General features: G+C 49.0%; 1 protein-coding gene across 17 annotated transcripts in view; it reads right to left on the bottom strand.

The window, feature by feature from the left end:
• Nucleotides 1–667: 667 nt before the first annotated feature.
• Nucleotides 668–24583, bottom strand: part of Tacc2 (transforming acidic coiled-coil containing protein 2) — a 218500-nt gene continuing 194584 nt past the window's right edge. For 12 of the 17 annotated variants that reach the window (XM_076553746.1, XM_076553760.1, XM_076553742.1 and 9 more), the window contains 10 exons: nt 22124–22295; nt 20692–20832; nt 19778–19867; nt 13433–13576; nt 12986–13062; nt 11101–11144; nt 5233–5393; nt 4900–5006; nt 4489–4609; nt 668–1191 (listed from right to left, as the gene is read on the bottom strand). In XM_076553746.1, the coding sequence (XP_076409861.1) occupies nt 1126–1191; nt 4489–4609; nt 4900–5006; nt 5233–5393; nt 11101–11144; nt 12986–13062; nt 13433–13576; nt 19778–19867; nt 20692–20832; nt 22124–22295 (1123 nt within the window). In that variant the 3' untranslated portion in view covers nt 668–1125. The remainder of the gene's footprint in view (nt 1192–4488; nt 4610–4899; nt 5007–5232; nt 5394–11100; nt 11145–12985; nt 13063–13432; nt 13577–19777; nt 19868–20691; nt 20833–22123; nt 22296–24583) is intronic. The other 5 variants (XM_076553769.1, XM_076553770.1, XM_076553772.1 and 2 more) reach the window with 1 other exon arrangement.

Genomic DNA, 24583 nt, shown 5'->3' with positions numbered 1-24583 from the left:
GCTAATGACGCGCCTCCCACCAGATATCTCTGGCCCTTCCTCACCACATACAGAGGAGTAGGCTGCGTACCAGGGTTGGTCAGGCACCAAGGGGCGGGAAAGAAAGCCTGACAACTTGCTACTGCCTTTGCACAATAATAAAAGGAAATAGATTTTTGCCTAATGGCCGAGGCTTTGCAGAAATGAAATCTAAGCTAATCCAATAGATCCACTTAATTATTTAAGCCGAGTCAATATTTCTCATTTGCTTCCTCTTACAAACCCAGACACGATAATGAAGGAAATCCTATTTGAATCAATGGACAAAGAAAAGGGCCCCAGAAAGAGGCAGAAACCAAGTCTGATATGACTTAATGAAGGCAAGAAAGTGTGATGGGAATTCTGTCACTGGTTCACTAGCCAGTTGAGAGGAGCGTTTTGGTCCAAGGCGGGGATTTCACTGGGAATGTTGGTGACTGAGGGTAAAGGTAGAGAGGAATGCTCGGGGCCCTTTCGAGCAAAGAAGTGAGCACTTGAAGGTGTGACCAGTGGCTTGCGGTATGGCTCAGGTTCTCCTTTTGTTCTCTAATATTTGTGCATGGGATTTCGCATTTTAATAAACTCTAAAGAAATTCTGATCAAGAAAGGACTCAGCCATTCCCAGAAAATAATTCACAGTCACGCTCGCTGCCAAGACTCAAAGAAAAAAATTTATTTACAATAGAGAATTTTATTTGAAACATGCATTAAAAAACAAACAAACAAACCAGCAAATGTGGATCAATTGTACACTCTTTAAGGCAAGAGTCCCTATGCAGGCTGCATACGTTCATGTCACATCAGAAGCTCCTCACCAAAGGGCAAGGCCAAAGTCAGCAATTTGTCTTTTTATTAGAGAATCTGGCAGTCTCCCTGATACAGGAACTCTGAGGTCAACTTGCTATGAATTATACTAGAAAATGCAAACAGATAGCAAGGAATCCTGGTAGTTCTCGGCACTGCATACGCTCAAACCAGCCTCATTTAGAAAGGGAACACAGTAGTGCATATAAAGTGAGAAGCAACCGGTCCACAGGCTCGGAAGGACAACAGTGTGCTGACGGTCGTATTGCACGCAACGGCCAAGTCCAAGCACTTGGTTCAAAGTTAGCTTTTCCCCATTTTGGCAATCAGTTCGTCACAAATCTTGGTGAGTTCTTCTATCTCTTTATTCTGAAAATGGAAGACAAGAGTGGTGTTGTGAAATAATATATGCAAAAGCAACAGAAATGAACATACACACACCAAAAAGAAAACAAAGAAAGCCAGGTGTGGGTGGCCCGAGTCTTTAATCCCAGCCCTTGCCGAGCAGAGGCAAGAGTTTGAGGTCAGCTTGATCTACATAGTGAGTACCGGGCCACCAAGGACACAGTGAGATCCTGTCTCAACAACAGCTATTACTGCTATTACTAATCAATCAGAATCTACCCAGTCTTCTGGTCTCCCCTAAGGTTCCCTAAAGTCATTGGAGGAAATGACTGGGAGCAAGCCAAGTTTACATGCTATGGCTGGGTGAGCTTGGGCAAGTCTGAACCTCGGCTTCCTCATCTTTAAAGTGTAGTAAGAATGACATGAGGTCAGAAATGTGGGGTCGTGTAAATGTAAAGGCACAGTGAGCAGACCACAGCGGAGGGTTACCTAGTACAGTTCTTGTCCCCGAAATCTGAGGTCCAGGGTGAAGAAGAGCTGGTCTAAGCTAGTTCATGGCTTTCCTGACAAAGGTCCAAGAGTTTAGGGAAATGCTAGGGTTATTTAGAACAAGCTCAGTACGTGGTGTGGTGTGGGGGACCAGCCCCTACTTTTTCTCCCAGGGTACTCTTGAGGAGGGAGAAATACAGAGGAGAGAGACAGAAATATAGGATAGCCTTGGGAGGGTCTGGGTCAAAACCCACCAGCCCCTCTGTCTCTTCTAAAGGACTATTTATAAAATTGCCAAGGGGTGGAGCAAAAGACCTCCCCCTTGTGCAGCCAAGTGCAGACCATCTCATGCACCTGGTAACCATGCATGTGGTCTAGCCATCCCCTAATGCAGCCCTGCTGTGTAAAGGAAGCTCAGATCTCACTAGGAAACCTCTGTGGGCTCCCACAGCATGGTGAATACAGGTGTCCTGGAGGCACAAGTCTCATGCAGAAGCTGTCCTTTGCCCATCTTTGAAGCCCAATCAAAGGCAGCTACATACGTGGGTACAGATAAATGGGCAGCAGTTCCTGCCCCGCAGGAAAGGGATCGAGCTGGAATCCAGCCAGTAGCCCAAGGCTGCCTTTGTTCACGCATAAGTGCCCAGCGGCCCTCCATGAGGATGGAAGATCTGCATCTCATGTACATTTTCAGCTAGTTTTCCTTTGAGAGGCTGAAGAAGGCTGGCCTCCACCAGCCCCTTCCCTAGAACCTCCTGCAAAGTGTCCCAGTTCAGTCCATGGCTGGCCCTGGGTTAGGACTCCAGCACTCCACACCACAATGCCCACACAGGAGAGAAACCTCAGCTGTCATGAGGGGAAAGCACCATCTCCCAGCAGCCTGGCCATGGCCCACCTCCTGCCCAAAATGTAAATCTTAGACCTCGGTCCACCCCGGTGCTGAAAGCCCTGACCATCACTTCCCTCTGATGGACACGAATGCCTGTCTTCATCCTGTGAATACCACATGTCAATCACTAAGCTCAGTTCTCACACTGGCCCTTTAAAGGAAGCCAGTGTTACACCATTTTTCAGTGAGGAACCTGAGGCTCAGAGAGGTTGAGTGCAGGAACAGATGTGGCCAGCCTGGAACACAAGTTCAAGTTGTGCTTGCAACCACATGGCTTCGTTCTCACATCTAATAAAAACTTAATGTGCAGCAGCTCACAGCGGAAGCCCTGGAGATCCACATCTAGAGGATGAGTTGAAACCCAGCACCATCAGCCACGAATGGGTAAACTGCCCCATTGTGGAACCCAGCATCTTCACACTGCCCTGCCCCGGTGAATGCGTTTCTGAGTCTCTGTAAGACAAGCCTTGTTTGTTATATGGATAACTGTCCTCCAGGGGCGACCATCGTGATTAATTCCTTCCTCCGGAAGCTTAGTTCAAAGTGAAATTATGTTTGCAGATCCATTTTACCTTTGCTATTATCCAAAACCACGTGGGCCCATGTGTTTGCATCTGTGCCTTTCAATCTACCAGAAAACACTGCATCACCTTCGTTTGCAGTTCTGGTCAGGCCAACCACCTTGGAAACATCCGTCCTGGCTCCTGCTTCAGGAACTAACACAGTGTGGTGATTTAAATGCATCCCGAGGATTCTATACACTGACAACTTTCCAGACACACAGACTGACTAGGGAATGTGGTCTTTGTTTTAACGGAACATTCCATTTCTATAAAAATATACACAGACTCAACAGTAACCACACGATGATGCTCGGTGATCATCAATGAGTGAACACATGCTTGGGTTTGCAGCTGAGTCTTGTCTCTACTACGGTGACTGCTCTGAACAGTCAGCAGAGCCCAGAAATCACAGGCGGCTGCAGGAGCTGGCATATGACACTGGTCTAGCCTTTTCTTTCTAAAACATACTTCTTGTGGTTGACTGACCATCAGTCACTCTTTTGCATCCTCAGAGCCAGGGCTAAAAATGATTTTATAAGTTTTTTTTTTCCTTTTTTTTTAAAAAAAAAAAAAAGTGGGGTGGGGTTAGTATCACACTTGATATCAGGGAAATTCTCTCATCCGAAGTATCTTCAGTGCTAAAGAGGACCAAGGAAGCGAGATGAAGAGCAAGGCTCGCCAGGGCCATACGATTGGTGGAGTGTGTAAGCAGCCGACCTGTTTCATTGCCAGGTTTTCTCTGAGAGCACCTAGCAGGAGACAGCCAGTACCTACCAGAGCAAAGGTTACTGAAACTCAGCCTAGACACCCTGCCCGCTTTGGACCACATGGAACTGGAGCGTTTCTGGGATGGCAGAGGTCTTCACTGGTACATCCGGGAAACAGTGCACACAGTAGACTACCACACTGGAAATCAGGGAAGCTAGGCACAGGCTGAGCGGCCTGAGGAGGTTCAGCCACTGATCACACACCTGGAGAACATCTGAATGTGCCCAGCCCATCCTCTGTCAGGAGACTAGTGGGTTCCTCACCTATTCCCTGGTAAGAATGACAGTTGGAAAGGTTCCAGGGCAATGTCCATCATGCCAATAGTGTTTGACAAATATGTGACAAATGATGTTGTAGAGGAATCAGAAATGGACAAAACAAAAAACAAAACAAAAACAAACAAACAACCATATGGGCTGCCATTCCAGGACAGGCAGAAAGGGAAACAACCAGATCTAACACAGGTATGGTCACGAGGCATGAGTTTATATGGAAGCTGCCCTGGCTTTGTTTGGAGCCCGCTGCCAGTCTAGCGGCCTGCATTACCAGACGGACTGGCGAGAGCCGGAGAGTGGCCTCCCAACTCTGGGTTCCTGACCCTCACCCTCTCACCTTCTGCTCCAGTGTTCTTTCTAGAGCATCCACTCGAAGCTGCTCCTTCCGCAGGCTAGCCTGGTAGGCTGCTTGTTCCTGCTGGGCCTTGCCTCGAACCTGGGCAATCTCTGCATTGGCCCTGTTGGAACAAGGAACATGGTAGGTGGCCTCGTGGACACCTCCCTCCCTCCTCCCATAGGTCTGAATCCAGCCACACTAACTAGAGCCCAAACATAAGGACTCTAAGAACCCCTCCCCTATCGTGACGTGTGTAAGGGTGCTCCCCGACATCACAACGCAATCCTTCACTTATCTCGGTGGGTGGTGGCTGAGTGAGATCTTAACCCAAGACATAAAGATTAGCTACCCTTTGCAAGCCAATGTCAAGAGTGCCGCTGGAGCTCCCAGCCCGAGTGAGGGGCGAGTTACCTGTCCAGTTTCTCTTCTGCGTGCACCTTCAGGGCCTGGTACCTCTGTTCCTCTTTCTTCACTCGGGATAGGTACTCCTGCGCACATTTCTTCAGCACCTCTTCATTCTGGTACGGCAGGGCCACAAGAAGAGATACTGAGGGGCACACCAGAACATCCCAAACAGCCAAATCTGACTCCTTCACCTCACTAGTGCTCCTGTTCACAACGGCTCAGGATGGGCTTCCTGAATTCTCACCCACATACCACCACCCCCCACCCCACCCCACCCCCAGCAAAAAACAAAAAACCTGCTGTTGCTACTCCACCCCGACCCAGACTCTGCAGACACACCTTGCGGAAGCCTTCCAGGACCTCCTTCATCTTCTCATATCTCCTGAAGAGGTCAGCCAGAGACTTTTCCACGGAGTTCAGGTCGGCCAGGGCTTGCTCCTTCTCCAGGGCCAGCTGCTGCACGGTCTGGTGGGAGACCGATTTCTCTCTCTGTTCATCCTCTGGCAGGAGAGACAGAAGTCAGACAACGGGGCCAATTCAATCCGAACTAGGTCTACTCAGGCGCAACGCGAGTGTTTCCTTGGAACGAACCCATGAGCCCTCCCTCCCAGAGGGTTCCGACAAGACGAAACTCACAGACCTGACACCACAGACTTCAGATCATGACGGATCATGGGGGGAATCTTTAACCCCACCAGTGCGGCCCCTTGCACATCCACCCTGGAGACCCCGGGAATCTACTTTTCCTTCACTAAGCAGACCCACCCAGGGTCAGGAGGAAAACATTACTACTGTATTTGCTGGGAGGATGAGATTAAAGGTACCGTGGTGGGCCTTAGGGGTAACTTCCTGAATGGTATCAAGACAGACATGAGTCACTGGGAGAAAGAGGTTTCTCTGTCCCTAGAACATCCCGAAGGCCTGGGATTCTGTTCATGGTAATACTGACTTCTTGGCTGTAGAAAGTACCACATGCTAGGCCAACCAAGACAGTACTGGTCAAGTTCATTTCTCAGCAAGGCAGCGCGGTTCCATTGGGGCTCAGGTCAGTTACTGGTACCGGCCTGAGCAACAGCTCTGTTCTCGCCCATCTCTGACCCTCAGCCACTCCACAATGACCTCAGGTGTCTCTACACTATGGGACAAACTGTCTCTGACATGAATACAACTTCCAACCTGTGCACCACCCTCTAGCCGAGGTGTAGATGGAGTAGGCAAGGCGCGATTTACTTTCTTGGTGATAGCAGACCCTATGACACCCCCTAGCTCCCCTCTTCAGCACCAAGAGCTCCTGGGGGAAAACAAGCAGCCCAGCAGACCTTTGTCACTCCCAGGTCACCTAGGAGGGTGCCATCTATTGCCCAGGACTGGCTTGGAGCTGGCTGTTAATGGGAAAATGGCATCTGGAGCTGCTAACCGTGACAGCAGCGGCAGCTACAAACGGGGCCGTCTCACTCTGCTCAGAGTCTGCCTGTAGAGACCTCCTGGTATATTGAGAATAAAACCTAGGCTGCACCCCACACACTTGCTCCAGCCCTGACAGCCCACTACCACAGACAGCTCCTGCCCCAGACCCTAAGGGTCTCCCATTCATTTGTTTCTGATTTCTCAATCACTTCCTGTGTCGTGTGAAAACACATGCCTGTGTGTGCAGGTGTGGTTGGACCAGTTGTGAGTTCTAGCTCTGTTATACTCCAACTTTCCCTGCCACAGGCCTGGGACACAGGGCTTCCTGCTGCCTCTTCTGTTGTCGGGTTGGTCGGACCGGGAAATGCGTAGGTTAGCACAGCATACGCTGGGTGTGCTTGTGAATGCATGCATCTCCAGGACACTTGTTACCAAGAGGTGGCAGGAAGTAGGAGAGGGGGCAAGTCTGGAGGAAGTAGGTCCCTGGGGCCAAGTCCTTGGGGCTGATCTTGTCCTAAGCTTCTTCCTGTATCTCTTTTCTCTGCTTCCTGTCTGTCAAGATATGAACTGCATGCCCTTACCACCATGGTGGCTGGCTGTTCTGAAGCTGTGAGGCAAACATCACAATCTTCCCTTCAGTTGAGCCTGTTAGGGGTCTGGGAAAAGCAACCTGGCCACTCTCCTCAGGGGCTGACAGTAGGTCTGTTTGGTTCACTGCTCTGGGCACACAAAACACCTCCATACAAGTGATGCTGCTACGTGATCCATGCAGTGCACAGACAAGGGCGGCCACACAGTGACCCGTACGAGGTTTTCTTGTCCCTATCTTACAGAAGGGGAAGGTGAACAGCAAAGTCATTTGTTCACTGAGGGAGCAGCACAGCCCAGACTCAGATCCAAAGACAAAAGCACAGCCATGACTAAACTCCATCCAAGCCTCCTGCAACAATGGACCTGGATGGTTCCCTCCTGCAATGATGGACCCGGACGGTTCCCTCCCGCAATGATGGACCCGGATGGTTCCCTCCCGCAATGATGGACCCGGACTGTTCCCTCCTACAATGATGGACCAGGACGGTTCCCTCCTGCAATGATGGACCTGGACGGTTCCCTCCTGCAATGATGGACCTTGACTGTTCCCTCCTACAATAATGGACCTGGACGGTTCCCATCAGGAACAGCAGGAAGTTTGGATTTGGGCTATTTTTCATTCCATTTCTGACAGACTGGCATCTTGCTGTGTCTTAAGCTTGGCATGGTACTGCTGTGTGGCATGATGGGGTCACAGCCTGAATTTTTTTTTTGAGCTGAGGATCGAACCCAGGGCCTTGCACTTGCTAGGCAAGCGCTCTACCACTGAGCTAAATCCCCAACCCCACAGCCTGAATTTTATCTCCAAGCTGGAGAGAAACACGTTGAAAAGCCCTGTTATTTTATGGTTCCAAAGCCTTGTCTACAAATCAAGGGGGCTGTCAGAAGTGAGCATGCATTCGAACCAGCAGGAGGGCCATTCAAACAGACATGTTCATCCTGCTGTTTGACTTAGCAGGTCAGAGTGGGCCTGGGGATCTGCACAAGTAATAAGAGATTCAGATGTAGCTGGCCCAGAGCCCTGCCTGGAAAACCACGGGCCTAGGAGATACCTAATGTCCCTCCATCCCACCTCTGGGATCCCAGGATTCCTAGTATTCTCTGCAGCAGCCAGAAACCATCAAGTGCAGTGACTCTGAAATCTAACAGACCAATGTGAACCTCAACTCTGATAATTTTCTGCTATGTGACCTTGGGCAGGGCTCTCAAACTCACTGAGTCTCCTCACCAGAACCAGGGGATGGCAATGTTTCTAAGCCATAGCAGTTGGAGAGACTAAAAAAGACAAAGGTATTGGCACCCAGGCACCATCTGGGCAATCAGCGACCTGTTATCAACAGCACCACTGTCCCTAGAAGCTCTGAACATCCCCCTGACTCGGTGGGACAGTGTGTCACAATGACTTGGGAAGTACCGCCTTTTAAACATAGAACTTTCTACTACAAGTAATCTACTTCCTACATCTACACTCCTAAGAGACAGAGAGCATTTTCAAGTTTCACTAGTTTTTATTACCCAGGTTTTAGCCCTTTCCTTTATTCCCAGCATGCCATATGGTGTACATTCTGAGCTGAATGGCGGCCACGTATACATTTCACCAGACAGGCTGAAGGAGCCATTTCTCAAACAGAGTCCATCTGATTTCCTGCATCTAAGATGTCGCCTAGCCTCAGCTTTCCTTTCGTCACTGTTAAAAATAGAACTGCCCAGTCCCCAGGAGCGAGGCAGAGGCAATGCGGCACACATCTTCTGTGTGACCAAGGAAGTTAGGCTCTTAAAGTCAGGAAATCAGGGTCAGCCCAAGACACGCTGCACTCTCAACCCTGATACAGTTTTCTGGCGCTCGCCGGCAGACCACTATTAAACCGGGTGGGGAATGCAGCCAGTACACAAAAGCAAAAAGAACCAAACCAGAAAAACAAAACACAAGGGAGGTTGCAATGGGCAGGGATCAGAAGGGGCGAGGGTGGGGGTGGGGGTGGGGAGCATTTACTTACCAGGCTTGCCTGTTTGTTTTGCAAGCAAAGGGCAAGAAGCAACAGAAAATGGAAGCAAAACAGATAATCAGGGCAGTTGTTAGGAAAGCAGAAACAAACAAACAAAAAAAAAATTTGCAACAATCTGGAATGCAGAAAGCACAGAGGTTCCTTTTTGTCCTAAATTCCAAGGAGTTTTAAAAAGGCACACTTCCTTCAGAGGAGCTGGTGAGGAGGGATGAGGTGTGGGGCATCCGAAAGCTACATGGGAGGAGGGCGGGCATGGCTCAGAAGAACCAGGGTCTACTTCGGAACACGTCTACATTCATCCTGGCCCTGAGCTGCCAAGCTCGCAGGCCCAAGTTCTCCTTGCTGGGCAGGTGGAATGAAAATGGGATGGAGACATGGGATCCAGATGAGGCCCATGGGTGGGTTTCTGTAAGTGAAGGGGTTCACTTTCCTCGAAGGCAGGCAGGTCCACCCACCTTGCCAGTCATGTCACAGGCTGTCTTTGTGGACCCTGAAATATTGGGGTCTCACCACCCAGTCACCTTCCATAGCAACTGACATACAATTTTCCTGGATTAGAAAAGCTTTGGAAAAGTGGACAAGGAAGAGGCTGGTGCGGAAGGCTAGTGACTCCCCACACAGTAGGGCTGTTAACTGAGTGAGGACGCTCCCAGCTGGGGATGTTGCAGTAGTCTCACTGAGCCATTCTGGGGGTTCTCTTGAGAACAGGGAACTGTTCCAAGAGTCTAAATAGGAAACACACCTGCCTCTGATACCCACTCCTCTGGTTGTCAAAGACCAAAATGTTCTAACTTCTATCAGCTACAATTTATCCGAGAAGCAGGCCTCGGCATCTAGTCATCTTTATGACCATAACGGCAGGCTACCCTGAGAGATCCACCAGAGAAGCCCCTCATGCTTGGAGCCCTCCAGGGCGGACTCCTGCTTCTCTCAAAGTCCCTAGCTGTGTGCTACAAGCCGGCTGTGGCAGCATTCCCTCGGGAGCCAAAGCTCACACCTTTCCCCCTCAACACCACACCTGCATCTGACGGGTCATCTCAAGGACACTCACACCCCAAGACACCAGGAGCCCAAAGGTCTGGCAACCCTTTCCAGACTGAGAGATAAGCACACCTCTTCTCCAGTGCTTTGGCTGGCACTTACAATTCCCAGAGTTTTAAAGTTCTTATCTCATCACTAAGCTCTGTGACGATGCATCCACCATGGGATCAATGTGGCTGAATGTGCCTGAGGGGACGGACGGGCTCCGGGTGAAAGCCTTGATTAACTTAAGCCACAATTAACACTCCTGAGAGAGTAAGCCATTCAAAAATTGGCCTTCTTGCTACTTCAAAGGCTACTGTGCTGTTTATCTTGGGATAAACCACAGATGGGTGGAACTCAAAAAGCCCAACATTTGCTAAGGGGTCTCCTAGGGGACCTGCTCATGCACATCCAGCCAGAGCACTCGGTTTGCAGTGATTTGCAGGTTTACCTCACAAATCCTTAGGTGGGTAAAATTATTTTTAAAAACTGATTATCATGAATCTAATCAAGTAAACGGATAGCATGACATAAATCAATAAATACCAGTTCCCCAAGACTATTACTATAAAAAACTGGACTCTGGAATGTCTCCAAGACTGATTTTCATTTTAGAGAGAGAGGATGGGGAGGGAGGAAGGAAGGAAGGAAGGAAGGAAGGAAGGAAGGAAGGAAGGAAGGAAGGAAGGAAGGAAGGAAGGTCGGTCATTGTGTGTCACTTGCTAATGTGGGGCCTTCTTTCTTTGCTAACAGGGTCTGCCAGCCACAGAGGAAGGGTATCGGGTAGGGAAATGCCACAGATTGCATCCTGGTTCTAAGTCCACTGGTTAAAGCATATGGGTACTTAGATATTAGACTCCAAACTAAATCAGGGTTTAGGGGTTTTAATTCTATGCTTTTCTAAAAGCAAAATCCCAAACCCCTACACATCCCAGTGGCCAAACCGAGACTCCTTCCCAACATGGTGGATCACCCCTGGCTGGGCAAATGAGGGCTCAGGAGACACTGGATAGTGTGAAGTATATTCCTAGGGGTATCTCCAGGCTACAGCCACAAGTACAGCTGCTCTGGTCCCTGCTCTTAAAGGAACATGGCTCAGAGCCTTGTCACCCAACCCCCACCCCAATTACACTCCCCCTCCCTATAGTTTGGGCCTGAGCACTCCAGTCATGACACCCACCGATCATCTGGGCGATGGTCTTCTCATATTCAGCCACGATTTTCCTGGAAGAAAGGCAGAGGCATGCTAGTAACGGGATCGTGCTAAATCTCCACCCCACCGCTGGGCAGTGTAAGGCTCGCACGCTCTGTACGCGTCCTTATACTCATCAGCAAGTTTGGTTTCCTGGCATACAACCCTCAGTCCAGTGCACCGTCCAACCCTGCAACACCTCCACTGTTCACTACAGGAAACAAAAGGCCAGATCTGCCACCTGATGGCTGAAGTCTTCCACACCCAGGTCTCGCCACCTCCACCAGCTTACCACCAGCTGGTGGACACAGCGGCTCAACATGGACAGACATTTCTTCCTTGAACTAGGCTTTCTCATCCCAGGTGTACCCAGGTTGTTTGTTTACTTCCTCCTATTTCTACCTCACAGAATCTGCTTCTCAAGGTCTAAGTCAAATGTTCTCTTCTCCAGGAAGCCTTTCCTGATTTCTCTTGGAGTTCCCCAACATTCTCTGTATCGTCTCCTCTGATGGAGTGGATGCTCTTCAAAGTATATAAGATGCTACTTCTTATTCCCTTGCATTTTTATTTTTATTATTTTAATTTTTTTTGGTTTTTCAAGACAGGGTTTCTCTGTGTAGTTTTGGTGCCTGTCCTGGATCTCGCTCTGTAGACCAGGCTGGTCTCGAACTCACAGAGATCTGCCTAGCTCTGCCTCCCAAGTGCTGGGATTAAAGGCATGTGCCACCACTGCCCAAGGTCCCTTGCACTTTTAAACTAAAAAAAAAAAAAAATTATTTTTTTAAAGGGTGGGTTGGTGAGACCGGGTCTCATTATAACCTTGGCTGGTCTGGAACGCATTATATAGACCAGGCTAGCCCTGAACTCACAGAGATCTGCCTGCCTCTGCCTCCTGAGTGCTGGGATTAAAGGAGTGCATCCCCACTGCCTGGCATCCTCCCCAGATGAAAACAGCCGGGTGTCAAGCAGCCCTCTACAAGAGCAGTTCTCTCAGGACGCAGGGTTTGCCTGCCCACTGGTGTCCTCAGGAGAGCGGCAGCCGGAAGCAGCGGGAAACAGAACGAGAATGAGGTTTCAGGAAGATGTGATGGTGGCTGTCAGCATCTAGGTTAGTGGTTCTCAACCTGTGGGCCACAACCCATTTGGGGATGGCATATCAGATACTTACATTATGATTTATAACAGCCAAGTTACAGTTATAAAGAAGCAATGAAATAATTTTATGGTTGGGGGTCACCCCAACATGAGGAGCTGTATTAAAGGGTTGCAGCATTAGGAAGTTTGAGAACCACTGATCTAGGTGTTTTGCTTGCTGCTGGAAATGTACACAGGAATGCAAGCTGACTGGAGTTGGGGGAGGCACTTTTACTGTCTACACCTTCATCGGACTGGACTCTCTATCTAGTGCATAGTGTTAGTCTAAAAACACTTGTTCCAGAAGACCCAAGTTCAGTTTCTAGAACCCATGTTGGGTGGTTCTCAGCCATGCTCCAACTTTGGGGGAATTTGATGCCTCTGGCTTCCAAGGGTACCTGCATTCATATACACAAACTCCACATATAATTAAGAATAATGAGCCGGGTAGTGGTGGTGCACACAGATCTCTATGAGTTCGAGGTCAGCCTGGTCTAAAGAGTGAGTTCCAGAACAGCTAGGACTGTTACACAGAGAAACCTTGTCTTAAATTTTTTTTTTTTAAATTAAAAAGAAAATCTCTTAAAAACTCCCATGTAAAAATATGAGCCTTGAATACTAATGAAGAATGAACATCTTCTACAGAAGACCCTGCTGGGGGTGAGGGCACCTCAGCATGAACTGCCAGGAAGCCACAGACGGCGGCGTCTGGGCAGCCGGAATGCTGAGCCCCACTGACCTCATTTCCATCACTTCCCGCCTGCTCTCTTCGTATTTGTCCCTCCACTCTGAGACTTCTCTCTCCTTGGAGATAACCTAGAGTCGGGGAGAGGAGGAAGCATTCAGTTCTCACCAAAGCCAGGACACATCACATACACATGGGATGAAAACTTCTCACACAAAACCAGGATTCCATCCAGAGAATTCTCCAAGCAGGAGAAATAAAGACTTTCCCTGAGGCCCCCAGGGGAGTAACGTGTCTTCTACAGCATGTCAGCCATGCCCGTTAGCATGGAAACTAGACAGATCAAAAGCCATGGTGTGCCACCCAGCTAGCTTGCAGTGTTTCGAGGACAGTCTGTCTCCAAAAAGCAGCATCATGGGTAAATATGGTTGCTGACAACTGGCAGACTCGGACCCTATCCCGGGGTCAAGAATATGGCCCTTGACACCACAGGTCTCATACCTCTGCTCTGGCCACTTGGAGTGCAGAGTCCAGGTCTGGCTGCTGGAACAGAAGGCCAGGGGGTTTCTCCACCTCGGTGGGCCCGATGCGGGAGTACAAGGCAGTTTTGGAGATGGAGACGTCTGCTGGATGAGCAGCTTCCCTCTGTGGATGTTGTTTTCATTAGAGAGAGAAAGAAACAGAACAGTCACCACTAATGGCATGACAGACAGGGTTGCAGGCATGGCCTTGCGAACCGCATTCACCCGCTCAGCTGCATGGTTTTGAAACAAAGAACACTGAAAATACGAGATAATGCAAGGACTCATGGATGGAGTAATGCCAGGTCCAGGGGATGGAAAGCCTTCATGTTGTACACGTTCAGGCACACAAAGGGGCTGATGAGATGGCAGCCTCTGTAACTAGGAACCCTGGGGGCTCACCTGCCTGCAGCCTGCTTATCACTGCCATTTATCAGAGGCTGAGCCAGCGAGGCACTGTAAGTCAAGACAGGTCATTATTCTGTTGGCTCCACTTCCAAAATCAAGTGTTGCTGGGGACTGATTCTGAATGCTGGTCTACGTTGCCTAGTTTTGAACAGCTGAAGATTAGATCATTTTTGAACACATTTAAATTTGGCGGTGCTCACGTGGCCCAGCTGAAAAAGATGTGAATCTGCACAAAATGCGAGACCTGCTATTGTCCACCTTATTCTGTCTGGGCTTGAGAGATGGTGCCATTAGGTCTGCTGTATAACAGTGAAGAGGAAAGCTGGGGTCAACGACAATTATCTTTCTACATTTCCTGATGAAGCCTACAAGCAAGCAAGGTGATGTCCTGCCCGACCCAACTGAAAACCATTTGCGGCTTTCTCAAGTTCTGTAGGGTCCAGGCACCAGCCGCAGCGAGGCGAGGAGGGGTGCATGGCTATTCTTCCTTTACGTAGAACGTTAAGCAGCTTGCAACACAGTTGAAACACAGTGTTAGGAGCAATGTCAACCAGCACGGCCAGGCTTGTCAGCCTATTTCCACGGCAACAAAAACATCCAACCAAGCACTCTCAGTCCTATGCATTAACCTCCTGGGTGCGGTCATGGCTGCCAAGGAAGCTTCCAGCCTAGTTAGAGTATAGGTCGGTGCTGCAGTGTGAGGTAGGTGATGGTGGCCCGGAGGGCGGAGTGGACTGCTCCATCCTAGGAGAATTAGGAGAACAAACCGAGCACTGAACAGACCCCTCCGTTTTATAGAAAGGGGAGAGGAGACAGGAGGGTGCGGATTGAGAACTACACAGATAAAAGGGAAGCATCAGTGGTGGTGGGAAGGGGTGGCGCTGAAGGCCCAGGAGCAGAATGTTTATAAACACAGGAATTGCGAGCCCTACCTCTCCTCACTGTAGTGCCAGGGCTAAGGGTCTAAAGAAGGGAGGTAGAAAATGCAGGTGGGAGAGCAATGGATAGGACTGGAGGTGACGATTTAGGACCATTAGTGTCCACATGCAAGGTGCACACAATAGTTTAGTTGTCCTGGAAGAAAACTGCTGTGACCTGCTCACTGTCCCTGCCTGCCCGTAAGTCCTCTTGACTAACCCTCAAGTGACTCATTGACCCGGCCTACCCTCAAGACTTTGGGCTTACCCTCAGATGGCACTCGTGGATCACCTGAATCTCACTGGTCATGCCTGCCCTGAAATGCCTGGGCTTACTTTCAAGAGAGTCACGTGATCAGCTGTGAGAACCCGGAGCACACAGACCGGGTCAACCAGAACAGAGTCTACGCTTATATGTCAGATGGGATGCCATGAATGTCCTTCTCAGTTTTTGGTCCCGGGGAAGTCTGTTTCTAGGACATCTACCTAGACACAAGCTGCCAGCCCCTAGCAGCAGACAGCCGGATCCCTCGGGAGAGAAAATGCCCCTAGGCGGCAGGGCAGAGGATCTGCATGAAGGGCAATAGTTTGCACAATGCTACTTCTCTGAAGGAAATGTTCCAGTGGTAACTGGAAAATCACAGCCGGAAATCACCACTCAACAGTTGTAATTAGAAAAGCTCACAAACACAAAATTATGAAGAGAACTTAAAAAGGGAAAACAACAACAAACCCTATTCTTTTCACTTTTAAGTGTGCTCTTTAAAAAATGGGGGGTGGGCGGGTGCTGAAGAGATGGCTCAGTGGTTAGGAGCACTAGCTGCTCTTCCAGAGGACTCAGGTTCTCCTCCTAGCACCCATATGTTGGCTCACTTTGTAATTCCAGTCCCAGAGGATCTGACACCCTCTCTGGCCCCTGTGGGCACCAGGGTACACACATGGTGTACATACATACATGCATGCAGGTAAAACACCCACACACATAAAGTAAATTTTTAAAAATCTGAGAAAAAAATAAAATTTCAAAATGAACGGGATGTTGGAGCTGCTAAACTCAGTTTGAAACTTCTGAAGACGGATGCAGGATGTGCGAGGCTGGGCCTAAAGGTTTTCCCAAATGAGATTATTCTGCCTCAAAGTAAAGCAGCTCCTTGCAGTGCAAGAGAAAAATAATTTAATAATGAAAATGAATTTTGCATCATGCAGGGCAGGAGCTAAATCTGACCAAGGAACACATTAGAGATGGCCGATCTGCCTGGTGTCCTTTGTAAAACAAGGACGGGATGAAAAAAATAAACACAGAGATACCTAAATGGATGCAAAGGCATCCGACCCTGGGTGTCATCCTTCAGCCACAACCACGTGGCATTTTCAGTCGGGGAATGAACAGTTTCAGGACCACTTTGACTCCCTGCCCCCTCCAGTTATCTGTGGGATAATGAATTCAGGACTTACACCTTGGTTCTTCCTTTCAGCCATGAATGTTTTCAAGGGAAATCAAAGACCTGTCTCTCACTAATATTTTAAGGTCAGTTATTTTTATGCCCAGCTTCATATCTCTCGCACTTAAACCTGCTGCTTCACGCAGCCCGAAAAGCCACCAGAATCCTTCTTACTAAACTGTGGCACGGTCACAATTCCAAAGGCAGATCTTGGCTGCCACCTTCAATCCTTCACGCTGTCTTCAGTCCTGGAAACTGTGCCGTCCTTCAGGTCACTATCTCCCTTTCAGATTCCTGGGCCACCGGCCTCCTGCTGGCCTTGAAGGCAGGAGTCCCATCATGTACCCAGGCTCATGGTTCTCTCTGTGACCTTTTCTTATTGCTAGGCCTTAGGGTTTGGGGCCGGGACATCATGATCATGGCAGATGACTGTCCCCACGGCAGTCAGTAGCAAACTCAAATCTGAGGCTTGGGAAGCCATGAGGAAGGGCCACACAGGTGAGGCCAGGGACCAGGAAAACCAAGCTAAAGCTTGAGGTCTCAGGAGGTATCAGGGCCACGTGGCACCAACCAGGCAGGAGAAGGACCTTGGCTAGATGCTATCCATCCCAATCTGACAGCAGACAGTTCCCCAGCCCGGGAGCTGCAAGCACAGGTGAGACACTTGGCCCCACACCTCAGTCCCACTCCATGGCAGCCATCATAACCAGACCTCATCCAGCTGTGCCAGCCCACCAAGTCAAGAATCAGCCACCGAGGCTAAAGTATAGGCTACAACCACAGATTCGGAAGCTGGAGAGCAAACCGAAGCCCACCAACTAGTCCTCTGTCACTCGTCTTCAGACTGCTCTTGTGGCTTCCAGGGACGTGCCTCGTGGTGGAGGGAAGGAGTGACTTTTGTGAGAGGAAGGAGCAGATGAGAGATGCTGGGCTCCTTGTCCACAGTACACTGTCCCTGCCGAGATGCCGCACTGCTGGACAACAATAAACGCAATCCCAACCCGACTCTTGTTCCAGCTCACGTCAACCCTGGTCACCTGCTCATCTAAGCCAGGTCTCTTGAGGCACAGGGCACAGGATTGCCCTCCGTGCGGGAACCGTTCCCAACCTAAAGTTTGCTATTTGTATGATCACGTTCCTAGGTTGCCTGAACACATCTTCCCGTCTTCCATCTTCGTCTTGGGGGCCCCCTTATCAATAAAGGCCAACAGGTCTAGCCATCACGATCAGTTTGTCATGCATGCAAAATGTGCCAACACACCCTGCTACCCATACCTTGGAAGGCCAGAGAAAGAACTTCTGAGTATGGACCTCAGGGCTGCTGCATAATGTATTGATCCTTGGGGGACTAATGGAACTCAGCTCCAGCAGAAGCAAGTGGGAGAAACAGAATAAGAAAGCCACAGCCCGGAGGAAGTGGGAGGGGGAAGTTACTGTATGAAAAAAAATTTTTTTTCCACAATTATAAAGTGGGAGAAGGTGTGTGAACGTGACTTTGGGAAGGGGTAAACCAGGAGGGATTAGAAGGGTGAACATGATCAAAATACATTGTATGCACATATGACATTCTCCAAGAATGTTTTAAAAATGATAAAAAAAAAAAAAATTAAAAACTAAAAAGAAAGCAAGCCACAGCCCAACACCAGAGCCCTAGTTCCTAGGAATGTTACCCCGTTTCTAACTGATTCTGAACAGGAGGACACAGAGGTTCTTGCTGCAGTTCTGTGGAGGCGGACCTAGCAACATCCACTTCAAAGCTGCTCTGAATTTTCATTCCTTCAAAGTTATATCCCTCCTAAGTATTTTTTTTTTTTTTTAGACAGGGTTTCTCTGTGTAGCCCTGACTGTCCTGGAACTCACTCTGTAGACCAGGCTGGTCTCAGACTTGGAGTGATTGATGGAAAATGGGACTGCATCACTCACGTCTGAGACTCTGGGGCAGAAAGGGCATCTGGACCCACAGCCACTGTATTCTATCTGCATACTCATAGTTACGGAGGCAGAGAGGGGCCATGCGGTTGCTGGGAATTGAACCCTGGGTCCTCTGGAAGAAAAGCCAGTACTCCCGCGGCTGAGCTATCTCTCGAGCCCCCACAATGGTCAAATTTTAGGCAATTCGCTCTATCTTAAAGTTACTCTGCAAAGATTTAAGAAATCAGTCTGGCAGAGGTGGGTTGTGGGGGTGGGTAGGGAACAGGGTCTTCGGGGCTTGGTGCTTTCTGGAAACCTCCCTTTCATGGCAATTCAGCTCAAGTTTATACTTTGGCAATAAGAACAAAGACATCTCTGAGTTTTGTTTCTTATCCTTGACCTGTGTTCCACTCTTCTTAGTCTGGACATTCACACTAGGGCCACTTCCTGTCTCCAGGAGGGGACCTGATTTGGGCTCTAGCTAGAGTGAGCCATGAGTGGGCTCTTGGGATTTCTGTTCCTATTCCACACCTGGGAGGTCCTCCGCAAATGACCTAGTCTGTGAAGTGGAGCTGAACAGGCAGGTCCATTGGTGACCCCAGTTCAAGGCCCCACAGGCTGGCGAACTCTGGATATGCGGCCCTGATTCTCAGTCTGTAAAGCGAGACTTAGCTCTGCTTTCCCAGGAGAGGCGCTGTGGAATATCCAGGTGATAAACAAAAGCAAAATGCTAGCTAACAGCAGCCCCTTTGGCTAACTGCATACCAGTATACGTTAGGTGTGCGGCGCAAGGCTACTGCTGTCCACAAGCATGGCCTTCTCCACCACAGGCAAACCAGCCTCATCTCAGAGACGGAGGAACTGAGTGAGGCTCAGCAAGGTTCATGAGCTCGTTCAAGGCTCAGACTACAAAACAAAGTGGGGGTCAGCCCTGGTCCAACACGCCAAGTTCACTGAGCTGCCCAACTCTGGGAGGGGGAGGGAATGGGACTGAGGCCACAGCTCACGGGCAGCTTGAGGGTGAGATGCCACCTACATGTCATCACCATACTGTTAAGAATTATTACTCTAAGCCTAGAGGCCAGGCGGGAAGACTCCAAACGTCTTATCAATGTGTCTTATTACTTATTTTTTATCACGTCTTATTGCTGTGTCTCTTTGTCCTCACCTAGATCATCCCATGTCTTGAAGCAAGTCTTGTTCTCACCTCCTACTTATTATTGACTCTCAGTAAAGTCAGATATAAACTTCCAGAAAACAGAAACGTTACAAATTACTTTAACCCATAGAGAGACAAAGGGTATCTACAGGAAAAGGTAACTCCAAGGGGGATTCTCTTCTGGTCCTAGTGAACCAGTACTAACCAGTTTTACATATAGCTAGTCTATTACCTCACTCAAAGCCTTTTTTATCCCCTGTGCTCTATACTGGCTTTTCACACTCCCCTCTGCCTGGCTGCATGACCTCATCCCTACACATGTGCTCGGTGTGTGTTTGTGTAAGAGTTATACTTTTAGCTTCGGAGAAATCACACTTCACGGGACACCCACAGTGCCGGCCTGGCCAGTGGTTAGCAAAGCAGCCCTGGGACCCCGTGGCACACACAGCATTCCCAGAAGGCAGTGCACCGCAGCGGCAAACGGGTACCTTAGTGTCCTGGCGGCTGCGGGAAGCCAGGGCGATCTGCCTGGCCAGCTTCAGGGCTTCTATCCGCATGATGGCAAACTCTAACTCCTCCTGCCCGAGGGGTAGGGGTGAGCAAACCGTAGGGAAATGCATCAAGACAGACAGAAGGTTTCCACATCCAGGAATGAATGTGCCACATAAATGCATATGACAGGTGTTTGTGGGAAAACATACGCTCAGCTTTCTCTCACAACCAACACCTCAGCAGATCATGAAACAGGGGGGGTTAATTTCCTTTTTGAAAAAAAAAATTACCCCTTTGAAGGTCTGTCAAGAAATATCATGCAGTCAAATGTGAACTGATTTTCAAAACAGGACGGCAATTTTAACTCTACAGTATTTCTTGCTTTCTTTCCTTGTTTTTAAAAAGTTGACCAGCGCTTGCTGTCAATGGCCATGCATCTCTCAGATGCCTGTTAATAATCTCTCTAGGTCGGCCTTGCTTCCTAGTCCAGGGAATAGCAAATTAAGCTGTCAAATTTCCGCTACAGAGATACGTTTTGGTTCCAGATGTTACCTCAATGGGAATTTGGGATTGTTTTACGTATTTAAACAGCTTGGCTTGACCTGATACCTTTTGTTTAGTGAGTAAATCATAAACTGCCTGTGGGGTTATCAATAAATACATCAGGAAAATGACTCTTGGAACCAACTTCCCAATACAAATAAAAAGAGTCCTTTCGGTACGTAATCACACAATTTATCTAATTCTGCACCCTGGCTATAGCATACACAGATATCAGTGTCTGAGAGGAAAACACTTCATCTGGAACATTCCCAGTATTGCCTCATTAAGTACTGCCTCAGCTCAATTTGGCTCAGGGGTTCATTTTCTACTGAGGTTTGGACAAACTCCCGAAAGGTCACACAGAAACCTGAAGTTTCTGAGCAAATACTGGGGGGTTCTTTTCTGCTAAGTCAGGCTCCAGATAGTCAAGTGCACCACAGAGAGAAGCAGGATGGGCCAGCCTGCTGAGGAGGGCATCCGCAGAGGCAAAGGCACCCTCCGGAGCTGTCTGAAGGCCGGCCGAGAGGAAAATGGAAAATAGAGGAGAGTAGAAAGATATTGATTTCAAGCAAGGACCGCACAAACATACACTGCACATTGCTGCATTAAGGCTAAAGAGAACATCACTCAGTGGTCGATATTCACACTGCCATTGGGACTGAGACTGGCAGGCCCCGCCCCTTCTCCCAGAAGCAGGGCCTCAGGAGCCCTCCCTCCCCAGGCCCATGTCACCCTGGTTTCCTAGCCAGAGCAGCGGAAGCCACATAACCACTGCTTTGTTCTTTGAAAATCTCCATGGGTGGGAGGCAAGCTAGTTGATGGGTTTTCAAACGCCAACATAGTTCATCAAAGAAACAGCACCAAGGACAAATATCAAGGAAAGTAAGGTTTGAGTGAGGACCGTTTTCAATAGTGAAAAGACGATTTCAAACAAACAGGTAACTCCTCCTAGATTAGAAAGACTTCCAAATTAGAAGGCAACTTTGCAGGAGATGAACCATGGCCAAGCCTGCCACAGTATTTATATGCAAGACCGACTCACATCTAGACCCTTTTATTGTTCACTAATTGTGTTTCCAGTATCCAACCCGGCATCCAACTGCCGCATATACAGCAGGTGCCCTGCAAATGTCCGTAGCATGAGACAGATCAAACTGCCTGATAGAGAGCAAAAGCAACACACCAAATCAAACAGTTTCAAACTGTATGATGACTGCTAGGAGGGAGGTGAAAAAAATATATATAATTGACCCAAGCTGGTTTGTTTAAGACATGTGGAAGACCCTCCCGTGGATATTACACCCTCTAGGGCGAGCACACGCAACATGTAGGGAGTGGGGACAATGAGGCCTCATCTCAGGGCTACGGGTCCTGCAAGGCTTCTGGAGGTCTTGGGAGAGGGTAAGTTGAAGTCCGGGACCATGAGCAAGGAAAATCTCCTGTCACTGAGACCCAAGAGAAACATAGCTGGTCCCCCAAAGGAGGATGTTCCCTCCCCTCCCCATCTTTGTTTTGCCATACAGGCTAGAGAGGCAGGGGCTGGCTGACCACGGCTCCAGCTTGTCCGCCAGTCCAGGGAGAGAAGAATGGAAAACAAGCCCGAGCGTATCAAGCACTTGACTGAGAACTAACTAACTGTACAGCCATCGTGGGAGAAAGGAAGGCCCTTCCCTCGCTGTGAGAGGCAGGGTCTCCTAGGCTGACTGCTGTGGTCTAGGGGCCAGGGTGGGGCCCCACAGCCAGGTGAAGAATGGCAGCACTAGAGGGCTCACTCACAGAGTCCCTCAGGCAACACTTACAATTTCAATCGCCTCTGCGGGGGTGCCCAAGGCCATAGCTTCCAGCTCCTTCTGGGAGGATTTCTCTGGCACCTGCAAGAGAGGCTCCTGGCTGGAGGCCAGCCCGCGTGTGACAGGGTGCTGGAGTTTGGTTGCAGCATTCACCAGGGCTTCAGTCTCCTCAAAACTCGACCTGAGGAAAAAAGTCAGTCGTTAGGGCCTTCTCCCTGGAGACTTGCTGAAGTCTATTGGGAAGCTCTCACGAAAGAGAAAACATCCCACAAAACCCGAGACTTCCAAGTCAGTGCCCAGGGAGAGACGAAGGCCAGGTCTTCAGGGGCCATCCATCTAGAGGCAGGCTACAGTCCAGCCACGTTTAAGGGCCAACAGACAAGGGAAGAACAGATACAGATGCCTTTGGCAAGGGGACTGAGCTCCTCCGGAGTTTAGGGACCGGCCACTTGCTTGCTTGTGCATTCTGAGGGAAGAGACTGGGTATCACATCTTTTCTTAGAAAGCGGATAGGCACCTTCGAGAAGATGAAGTAAGATGCTGTATAAACACAAGGCACTCCACATAGTGCCTGCCACAGGGGACCACTCTTGGAGAGGGCATCATCTCTAGTTAGACATCGCTGCACTAACACCTAACATGTGGACAGAGTTTGGCCTGTAGGGCCTACAGTTACGTCGGAGAGACCAAAACAAGAGCTTCCAATCCGGCCCGGTACTGAGCAGGTATCCAGTGATGGATGGGACGACCTAAAGGGCATCAAGCAATGCTTTACATTTCCCCCATCAAAGGGTGTACACCATTCAGAACGTGGACACCGGCGCATGCAAATATTAACATCCACACTAACAAGAAATGTCTGTCAATCACTTTACATGTGCTAGGCACTATGACACAGGCTTTCCATACACTGTCTCCTAGAAGCCAGGTCCCCTGTGTCTGCCCCTTGACTGCTCTGGGGACTAACAGTCTTCTCTTATCTCCCTAGATCCCTAGAGGTCACTTTATTCCTTGCTGCGAGCCACAGAAATATGAAGCAGGAATTCGGCTGACTATGGCAAAGCTTATACTTGGAAGAGCCAAGGGCTTTTCCAGAGGATAAAGCCGAAACTCACAGCATATTGGTGAGACTGGCTGTTTTCCAGACAGGGTTTCTCTGCGTGGTTTTGGTGCCTGCCCTGGAACTCACTCTGTAGACCAGGCTGGCCTCAAACTCACAGAGATCCGCCTGGCTTTGCCTCCCGAGTGCTGGGATTAAAGGTGTGCACCACCTTTGAAAGTTGTAAAATTTATAAAATTCAAGTTCCACTTGCCCATGGGATACCACCTTATAAGGACTCCAATTTGCAGTAAGGCTCATTAAGGAAGAGAATGGCTCAATTGCCTTTAGCCTACTGGCTTATGGGTGGGTTAGGACTTCTGTTGGTCTTTTCTGTGTTTCACAGATTGCAAGCTCAGCACCACTTTGAGATCTTTGGCAGCAGTTACTCTACAGCTCATGTGGTTGAGTCTGTATGATAATGAGTATTCAGAGACAGGTAATGCCTGGGGGTGGTCATCAACCTAAGCCAGAGCACCTGTGTGGCCTGGGCAGGTGTCTCCATGACGGGTAAGGTGACCTGCTGACGTCCCATGCAACCTAAGTCAGAAGCTCATTTTTTAGTAAAAAGGGGGGACCTGTGGGCCCCGGCCCCCCACTGTGAGTGGCTGCTGCCTTGCTTGCCAACCTTGACCAGATGTCCTCCCTATGCTGATTCCCTCCTGGTTTCCTTCTTACTGAACGATCACCAGGTTCGTTGTTCGTGTATCCTGCATTTGGTGTAAACAGCTTAGATGTCAGCATATAGAACATTGGGTAGCAAACTTCTGCCCTCTGGGGATCCTCCATTGTGCTGTAAGCCTGTATTTAAGGTTTCCTCCCTCTTTCAATAAAAGGCATTTGGTATTCGGTAAAAAAAAAAAAAAAAAAAAAAAAAAAGGTGTGCGCCACCGCCACCATCCGGCAATACTGGCTTTTTAATGTATCAGCTGTTCCTGCAGTGAATTTCTTGTGTGCTATTGTAGCTTTCCCATTTGTTTCCTCTCCCAAGAACTTCTAACAGTGTGACTGATCATTTATTGGGCACAACTTCCCCTACACATTTGGGGTGTTTTGGACAACATTCCCCAGCTGTGTTTATTCTTCATTAGCAAACATCTGGCCAGGGCCATTCTCCGGACCAAAAAAAAGTATTTCATCTGAGATAGGACAGACTGTAGATAGATATGCATTAGTTCATCTCACCTATAGATAAGAGAAAATAACCACTAACAATTAAATCCTTAACTCCTTACCTCCACCCCAGTTTATTTCCACAAGACCCTAATTCAAGAGATTTACTGCTTACAATTCTGGGATGGTGTTTTGGCCATCTGCTAGTTACTGACATAAGGTAAACATTCCTACTGACCCAAGGAGACAACAGACAA

The sequence above is a fragment of the Peromyscus maniculatus genome, chromosome 1 (assembly GCF_049852395.1).
Source record: "Peromyscus maniculatus bairdii isolate BWxNUB_F1_BW_parent chromosome 1, HU_Pman_BW_mat_3.1, whole genome shotgun sequence".
Classification (NCBI taxonomy): Eukaryota; Metazoa; Chordata; class Mammalia; order Rodentia; family Cricetidae; genus Peromyscus; species Peromyscus maniculatus.
The sequence above is the reverse complement of the archived record's forward strand: the minus strand, read 5'-3'. Positions and strand labels throughout refer to the sequence as shown.